The 9,507-nt window shown below is 36.2% G+C and overlaps 1 protein-coding gene across 2 annotated transcripts in view; it reads left to right on the forward strand.

The window, feature by feature from the left end:
* Window positions 1-9,507, forward strand: part of NLN (neurolysin) — a 54,285-nt gene that overhangs the window by 534 nt on the left and 44,244 nt on the right. Inside the window, exon 2 of one of the 2 annotated variants that reach the window (XM_017811138.1) lies at window positions 111-172. In XM_017811138.1, coding sequence (XP_017666627.1) covers window positions 111-172 — 62 coding nt within the window. Of the gene's footprint in view, window positions 1-2; window positions 173-9,507 lie in introns of those variants that run through there. The other variant, XM_017811139.1, reaches the window with a different exon arrangement.

Here is a 9,507-nt window from a genome sequence, read left to right on the forward strand (position 1 = left end):
TCCGCCCTCCCTGGCATGAGCTCCGTCCTGAAGGGCTTCCAGGTGGGCAGGGCGGGCGAGACGAGGTGTCCGCCTGGTAATCCTTGCACTGAGTGGCACACGTACTGCAGGAGAAATGGGCAAGAAGACAATGGAGTGAAGGAGAAGACTGTAGCAGCGGGACTGCAGCAAGGTGTGTGGGAAGAGAGACTGGCAGTGTGTTCATAGTAGCTCTATAAAAAGGTGTATCACTATTACACGTTGTATGAAAGGTGAGACGAGTACCAGTATACTATCGAAAGGCTTTAAAATAGGGCATTACTTATTTTTTCTGTAATGAACACGAGCACTAAATGGCTCGTAGTCCGTAAAAGGCTTGTAGTCAGTTCTAGATGCACCAGAGAAGTGAGCATCATTGCTTTTATGCTCACATCTCAATTTCTCCAAAAGACCAGATTTGAAAGGAAAAATGAAAGTAGTGTGAGAGTCACAGTGAGAATATGTTGTGGTAATGAGAATGAAGCTGAATTTGAGTGTAAAATGAAAAAGATAGTTACCTGGTGAGGACTTTTGAGAAATGATAGTTGTGTACTTACTGCATAAAGTGTAGTGGTTTTGTTCTATTTCACAGCCTTTGTTCACATTAAATGAGGATTGAGGGGTATTAGCAGATAGAAAGTAAGATCCAGAATATTTTCTTTTTATAAGGCTTCTGCTGTTGAAAATTGATTGACCTGTTTTCTGGTGCTGAATAAAGTGCACATCTATATTCTTCTCCTAATACAGGTTTACATTCCTTTTTTTGTATAGTCATTTTCACTGTTTTCCATATTTTGTGACTATCTTTGTTTACCCTACAGATTTTTCCATCAAAAGAAGGCAAGGAAAGGAAAAGGAGTATGGAAGTTTTTTTCTTTAGATAAAAATTAAAAGGTCTATCTCTGTTTGCGGTTTGCATTTGGACATGGAAGATACCTCCTTTTTAAGTAGAAATAAGTATAGTGGGGAGTGGTTGCTGCACTTTGTTAATTGTGATTTTTTTCTCCAAGTCATTATTTCAGTTTGCCCAAATAATTGTTTCACAGAAGAGAGTATTCTTGAATGAGTAATAGTGACTTGGAATTTGAAAAGTTAAGGAATTGGTCACAGAAATGTTGAATAGCAAAGGTTCTCAGCTTCTGTTTTTCCCAAGGGCACCTTAATGTGAGATAAACATGACGGTTCTTAGCAAGTTTGAAGTATCATGCCTTACATTAAATAAAATAACGTTAAGGTTTGATTCTTTTGTTTAAAATAGACAGATTTTGGGAAGGAGGCTTTTCCCAATTAAATATTTTTCCTATTGGAATCCAAAAGATTCAAAGATTCATATTCAGTTCAATAAAATACATGGGTAAAGCCAGTCTAAATTACTTAAGTAGGCCAATAGTCTGTTTACTTTATGAGGATCTTCCTAGAAATGGAAAAAAAATCTGAATAAAAATAGATACCCTGTTTTAAATAATTTCAGTGTCCTAAAATCATTGTCTAGGATTTGTGAATTCTGGAGCATTGCTTTGAAAATGTCAAAATCCGGTTTTGAATTGGAAAATACATGTACGTGGATTCTGGAAAAACTAGAATTTGTATTTAAGATTTAATTTTAGATTTCTATCACTGTAAAGAAACTCTGAACACTGGCATTTTTCTTGATGAGGAAGAAAACCAGCGAGAAACAGAGGCTGGGAAGAAGCAGAAAAAGAAGTGACATCAGAGGGCAAAGAAATAGAAGAACTTTTATAGTAATTTTCTTATTTCATACTTATCGTCATAGTGTGTCTCTATGCTTTCATTGAAGTATCAGGTCCAGCACCTCAGCAATGGCAAAGACCAGACAGGACACTTGGAGCATTTTTCCCTTTTCGTGTGATCCATGGACTGCACAACCTCTTCTGTGTATTGCAGCAGCAATTTTTCCTGTGGTCAAAAGCAACAGCTACCACTTTTCTAACCACAGCAAGCTACAAAAGAGCAATTTGTCTATTAGACAGAGTTGGCAGAAAGAAATTATTTCCTGGACTGGCTCAGACAAATGTGTTGAGCCCAGAAACATTTTGTGGACTGAATTTGATCCATAAGGAACCAGTTGGACCTCACTAAGCAATGTAGTTAATGTCTTTTGAGAACATATCTGTTCTATCATTCTCTCTATAAAGGAAGAAATGCCTGGCTTAGAAAGATTTCTTTTAAATAGTTTGGGTTAGTTCAAAAGTCCAAGCTTTCTTCTGTAGGAGTTGGGATCAGGTAACTCAGAAAGCATAGAAGATACGATGAACATTCAGTACAATCTTTTCAGAACAGTCTAGGAATTGTGGACTCTCTAACACAAAGCCAGTTCTCTTGTATGATCTCTTGTACAAAAATTTGTCTAGTAATACCTTTTTATATTGAAGCTACTTCCTAAAACTGTGTTTGATCTCTTACTCAGTTATGTTGAAAGTGACAGGAAAAAAATTTATTCCTGGCCATCCTCTCCATCCGTCTCTTCATTATCATATAAATCTCTGAAGTACTTCCTCTATTGCGTTTTTTTCTCTGCTTTTTTTATTTTTTTTTTGTCTGCTCTGAAGAATGCCAGTCTAGTTGTTCTTTGAATGGAATATATTGCTCACTGCAGGTAATTGTTTCTCAGTCATTATGACTTGGTAGAACAAATAAAGGTTTTGCCAGGTGGAACAGAAGACATGAGAGTTTATCTGTTGAGAGGATCAGAAACGCATGTGGTATAATGAATTTTTCCGTTTTGTTCTGTTCCACCTCTACTAAATCCTATCATTTTGTTCTTTGCGGATGCCTCCTCGTTAATGTTTTTGTTAAACTGTTATGTCTCCAGAGTGACTGGATCCAAAGTGTGCATTAATTCACATTTACTAATACTGAAATTCACTTTGTTAATGGTTTTAAACTTTTCTATATTGTGACATTGTTTTTCATCTTTTTGTGGCTGCCTTTAGTACACTACATTGTCCTAAGTAAATTATCATCAGTAAGTTTTGTCATGTCATTCATCCCAGCTTTTTGTAGATGAGGTATAAATATGTGAAAAAATACAAACCCCCCAACATGGAACCCTGCAAGGTTCCACTGTCACCTAAATCCATTCAGAGCAATGAGCAGCCATTTTTAACAGCCTAGCTTCTAGCCAGTTTTCTTTAACAGGATCTCCCTTCTCATCTCACAACAGCAGTTTCTGATCTCTGTCAATTGTGACTCCTTCAAAGAATTCCAATAGATTTGTGAGTCTAAATTTTCCTCTGTAGAGGAGGCTATTTTTCAGTACATGTTATTTGTGTTTTGATTAGGGAAGGCAAGGTGAGGACAGTGGTAATTTTACTTGTTTCTGAGCAAAATATGATACAGCATCTCTGTTATTCATACCATCTCTAAGAAAAGCTCCGTCTTTAACAGCAACCCTTTTTATTTCTACAGTAGAATGTTAAATGAACAAAGTTCTTGCCATACTTACCATGCTGGAACATGTAGCTTTTCACATAACCTGTAGCTATCCTGGGAAGCACTCAGTGTTATTAAACCACTGCTCACTCAAAAGCCAGAGAAGAAAGCAGGCTTCATTTGCGTTCCTAATTTGTGGTGTTGAACAGGCTGTTTGGGATTTTGCAAGCAATGAAATGGACATAAGGCACTGTCTCCCAAGAAGATCACTGGTTTAAAATGGTAAGTGAGTGAGATTAGGTCATCATCCGCTATGAAGACATAGAATTTTCCAACTAACTGGTGATGGCAGGAGAACATTTCTCATTCCTTTGACTGCGTGAGACTTAAGATCAATGGGAAATCGAAGTGTCTCTCCATGGTAGGCTGAACTGATTAACAGTAGATATAAATCAAAAACCTTCTGTGTTTACAAACCCTCAGTAGTTTTCTCTGTCCTGCAGCACCACTTCATTTTCCAGTGGAGTCAACAATGTGTTTTTCGTGCATTAGCTGATTGCATTCAAGTACTGAACTATCCTGGGAGTAAGTGTGCGGTGCTTGCACTAAACAGCATGCACTTTACCTGCTGTTTATTGCTGGCATCATGGAAATATATGTTTATGCAGCAGCACCTGAGGGAGCTGTACAGCCTTAAAAGCAATTTTTTTCCCGCTGTGTTTCCACGGTTTACCTGATAGTAGAACCAAATAATAAGACAACCCTAATGAATGCCTTCTGCCTCAGACTGACTGTAGTACAATTATTGTCTGCATGCAGGTGTTAAGTCAAATTCCTTCCTAAGATCCTTCAAGGAAGTTACTATGATTGAGGTTTTCTGTGACACAGAATGCATTCAGAGTACAGAATGAGTGTGAAGCCTAGTGTACTGGTAGTAGTAATTTTGGGTTTGGGTTTTTTTTCTTTTTTTTGGGTATGGTTGTTTGGTTTGGGCTTTTTTTGTGGATTTTTGTTGTTCAGTTTTGGTTGGTTGGTTGGTTTTTGGGTTTTGTTGGGGTTTTTTTTCCCTTAGAACCATGGATAACATAATTTTAGAGATCAGACACTCTGCTGAAACTGTATCCTGCCATTTCTATGTGTTCCACTACAGACTACCGTGTTGAAAGCACCTTCTCACATGAAAATCAATCAGACCAGTTTCCAAATTTCGTTGTATAAAGACTGTCAGAGGGAACAAGGGGAAAGGGAGAAAATATACCTAAGTTGTATTATGTTATGCACTTGGATGAGTTTCCACTTAAGGTCTGGATTGTTTATTAGCTGCTACAGAGCACCTTTTTCAGTTAGTTTTCCGTTTATGTTAATTCTGTTGGAGAAACCAGTAAGCATTTCTTGCTGGATAGTGAGGTCATGAGGGTAATGCACATATCAATAAAGGTTTGAAGATGTTTGCATAACTTGCAGATTTTTTAACTTGCTCATTTTTATCTGAAGAGGTTAAAAGTATAGTTAATGTAGAGTGTACAGTGAACAAAGTTGTAGATAATTCTTTTTTCTAAATGGTGTGACAAAATTAAGATTTAGTGTTAAAAGGTGCTAGATTTTCTTCTGTTTCTTTAACCACTGCTTAAAAAAAAAATCAGTTTCTGATGGCAGTTATAGACCTTTAAATTAGGAAGTACTAAACATGCTGTCCTTTTGCTGTGATATGTCTGTGCCAAACACACTCATGACACAGAGCCAAGTACTTTTCCAAGGAAAATGGCCCAGGAATTCAAGCCACGTGTTCACTGTTGCATACATGTCAAAAGCCAAACAGATGAAAGGGCTGAGAAGTGAAGGGGAAGAAGGACTTCAAATGTGTTTGTCCCGCAGGAAAAAGTGATGACTTGTAGGACACTAGTTTCATCCCTTTGGCTCAATTAAAATAATGCTTTGAGCCATTTAACTGTACATTGCTGGTTCTGTCTTGGACTTTTTTTTTCCTTCTGTTCTTGTTTTTGCCTTGGTTTACCCAGTTCTCTGCTTGCTTTGGTTAATTTTGTCCTTGCTTTACTGTAAGATATACGGTTACTTATTATCTGCAACTTTGAGTCAAAATTGAAACAATATGGAGACAAATTTAAAATGTAAGCAAGAATTAATTTCTAAATAATACAAATATTTTAGCCTGTTAAATTTTTCTTAAAATCCATCCTGAGAACCTAGACCAACTATAACGTACATTATATTAGATGCTGTTGAATACCCATTGTGGTTTGTTTTCAAAGTGCTTTTTAACTTCTTAATTTAAATTTAAAAAGAATATTCCATTTCATGTGAGGGTTGACTGTTAAAAAGCTTTGTTTAAACCATCCCTCTCTGCTGTCATTTATATATGTTTGGTAGCACTTCAGTCTGATTTTCAGGGAAATGCCAACATGTGGCATATTGTTCAAGTACTAAATAATTTGTCCTGAGGCAAAGTGTCATCTTTTATATTGCTTTAATAGGGCGTGTCTAGTGGTTTGTTGTTTTGGGGTTTTTTTTTTTTGTGAGGCCGCTAGGTGGAGTGAAAACATTGAGCCCCCGTGGATGTTGATTGCCTGTAGGGGAGAATACAATCTTCACATGCACGGTGCTGGTTTCCAGCAAGCAGTACTGGCTCTCCTGCAGCCTGTAAGACATGGAAGTGTTGTTTAAGATACGCTGTTTAAAAGGACAAAAAGACCAAAATTATGTTCTTAATTTTAAACTGGCAACGTATTTCATACCATAAGTTACTAATTGAAAGAGGTGTTCATTGTGTTAATAAGAGCAGCTATCCATAGGAATGTCCCCTGAAGGTATACATAAGGTACAACAAGAAAAACCTAATTGTATTTATTTGCCATTAGAGTATTAAAGAACTCAATGACTAAAGTATCTGAATTTGCTGCACCACCCCCACACCTCTGGCTTTCTCTCTCTCTCTCTTCTTATTACAATCTTGGCTCCCACTTCATTTCTGAAGCTGTTGTCTCAGGTGTTTTGTCAGCAGAGAATATAGTTTTCCATCCTACATGAGACTGATGTACTCTGATTTTTGTCTGGCTACATGGAACTGTCACATCTGTTTGCAAGTACAATAAATTTGTCTGTATATATTTTTCTCAGAAATATGTTTGTTCATTTGTTCAGTTTACTCTGTAAAATTATACTTGTCATTGTAACTAATACTATTTAGGTGAAGATTAATTTGAAAACTGAAAGTACTGTTACAGAAGTCTTGGATGTCCATTGGTTAGATGAGACAGCAGGCTTAATCTTGACCATATTATACAGTGATTATCATTAGTAGGAGCATATTGTGGACAAGCTTGCAGGTTTTTGTGTTTGTATTTTTTAAAACTGGTGCTACACCTCACTGATGCTTCTTCAAAGATCGTGGCTTTTGTGTTTTATTTTAGTAGTGTTAATGGAACATGCCAAAAAAAGCTTGCTTGGCATATTTCAGTCACGGAAAATGTTTGTAAGCAAAACCAGACTTACATAAATGTTTAATATGTTTAAGATAAGTTAAAAATCAAGTCTGTAAATTCAATTGCGTTGTTTGTATTGCTTCAATAGAGTATTTTAAAGGTTCTTCCCCTTTCTAAAATCAAATCAAATTTATATTTTCCAGAGGCATCAAGTAATCAAATTGTAGACTTGTTGGTAAAAGAAATTACCTGACATTCTGCAGATTGCAGTCTGTAACTTAGAGGCTTGGCTTTGTTCTTTAAAAACCTCTTTTAGAAGTAGCTACTAAGTTTTTCAGTGTTATTCAACTTACTCTGCTTTTGTAAAAAATACCATTCTTACTGCTTCTGGGATTGGCAGATTAATACCATAATTTGTGAAAACAGCTGCCTCTGTTATACTCTTTGTTTTAGCTGAAAGTCCAAACCAAACTTTGTGTGCCTTTCTTCTCAATGTTCTCATAAATGGATGAAGCAGTGCACAAATGCATAATATATATATGCAAATGCATAATATATAGTCTGCCCTGTATGTCATTCCAGTGACATTATTAGATGCCATAGTATTCACCTCAGAAAAAGGCCAGTGCGAGTTGCAGAGGCCATATTTATTATAAAAATGCAATATAAATAAAGGTGCATTAATTTTGAAGGACCTCAGAGGAACATAGGGACTGGAAGGGCATTTGGGATGATCTAGTCTCATGCTATCTTAGGTAACCAAGTAACATTATGCATTTTATTAATTGGTCAAGCACCATGTTATAAATAGAGATGTTTTCATTTGCTGGTGCTTATTTGGCATCTGTTTCAGAATCTCACTGCCCTGATGCTTACAAATGTCTTGCAATTCCAGCTTACGTGTATTCCTGACCAATTTATTCTAATTTGCTCTTATGTCAGTATTACCTTTTAGCATCAATAGCTCTTTAAACTTCTGGACATTTACATTGTATATGCTTAATGAGAGCAATCTGGAGACTCTTTTTGCTAGACTAAGTTCATGCATTTCATATGTGCTTCTAGCACTAGTGCAGGCTTAAGTGGCTACTGACACTTTTTAGCTTTCATTTAGGCCAACACAGCTGTTTTGAAGTCATACATCAAATAGGTGATGGGACTGATTAGCTCAAAAAAAGCTGTCCCCCCTGAATTTTTTTGGTCCACTCTATTTTCACCCGTATGCTGTTTTGAATCTTTTCAAAGTACGACCCTAACAACAGTTATGCTGCTGCCATTGACGTAGTGGTGTACAAGGACACAAATGAGCAACAGAGGGTGGAACACTGACAGAAGAATGTCTTAAGGCAATACTGTTGCTGGATGTGAACCTTATCCTTAACCCCGACTTGTTTACATCTATCTGGTGCTCTACACTGCACCACAGAAAATTGAGCATGACAGCTGAAGCAGTTTGAACTTGACAGTTCAGGCATTAGCAGCAGTCAATGCAAGGCATACATCCTTCCATCTAATTTAAACTGAATCAACTTCTGATTGCTCAGTCTAAGCAGTAGTTGACTCTTCCCTCATGTTACTGCTGTTTACCAAAAGCAAGCCTAAAATAATAATTCTGTCCTCTTCATTCAGTATTTGAAGAAAACCATCTGGTTCTTACCATTATTAATAGAATTTATTTTCCAGTTTTTATCTGGGAAGTTAAAGATTCCCTCAGTGATACAATTTAGTATTTTCTCTCTAATAACATGACAAATGTAACTGCAGAGCGTTTTTGAACATCCTACTACTATAGTTATATTCTTCTTTCTTGTTTCTTTGTAGTCTTATTTATAGAATTTAATCTTGTCATTGTTTATTTGTTTCTTTCTTGAACAAATAAGGTAAAATTAGTAAGTTATCAATTTTATTGCAGTATGGTACATGAAGTTTTGGGAATTTATTTCTTTATAGTTTTATATGGATAAATAATTCAAAATACTAATCCGGGAAAGAAATGACCAAAATTTCACTTGTGCATATATATTTACTTGCATGCTGTTTCCATTAATCTGATGTCAGTTAATTTTGTCTTTAGTACAAGGACATCTGATTGACTGGTAGCCAGTACCAACATGTGTGTAAAAGGTTATTTGAAGAATGGCATGTAGTGACTGGTGTTAATATGAGATGTTATATTACAGTTTTTGAAGGCCCATTGTCATTTGGCCAGTTAGAAAAACTTGGAGGTCTTTCTGAGTTTGTACTGCCTATTATTATTAAAAATAATATACATAAATGACTGCTTCATCCTATCAGCAGGAGACAAGATATTGGCATTTCAAAACTGGGCTGATCTGAGTTTTCTTGTTTCCAACAGGCAGACAACAACTTGTTGGGATTTATGGCGATAATTTATACAGCTGTCAAATTTATATGTGTATGTCTCAATGCAACTAGACAATATACTAAAAAAATCAATTTTAAGTCAAATTTAAAAATAGTGCTGTGCAGTAATTAGGGACCCTGCATTCAAGTTTATGAACTCAGTCCAACTTTAATTATTAATGAATCTAGTTGGACAGGCTGCAATGAATGTAATCTGTTGGTCCTGTGCCTGTTACAGTGTTTGGTTTTGATAATATGTAATTGGTCATTGACAACAGGGCTCTGTTTTCTA

The sequence above is a fragment of the Lepidothrix coronata genome, unplaced genomic scaffold (assembly GCF_001604755.1).
Source record: "Lepidothrix coronata isolate B3197 unplaced genomic scaffold, Lepidothrix_coronata-1.0 Scaffold31, whole genome shotgun sequence".
Lineage (NCBI taxonomy): Eukaryota > Metazoa > Chordata > Aves > Passeriformes > Pipridae > Lepidothrix > Lepidothrix coronata.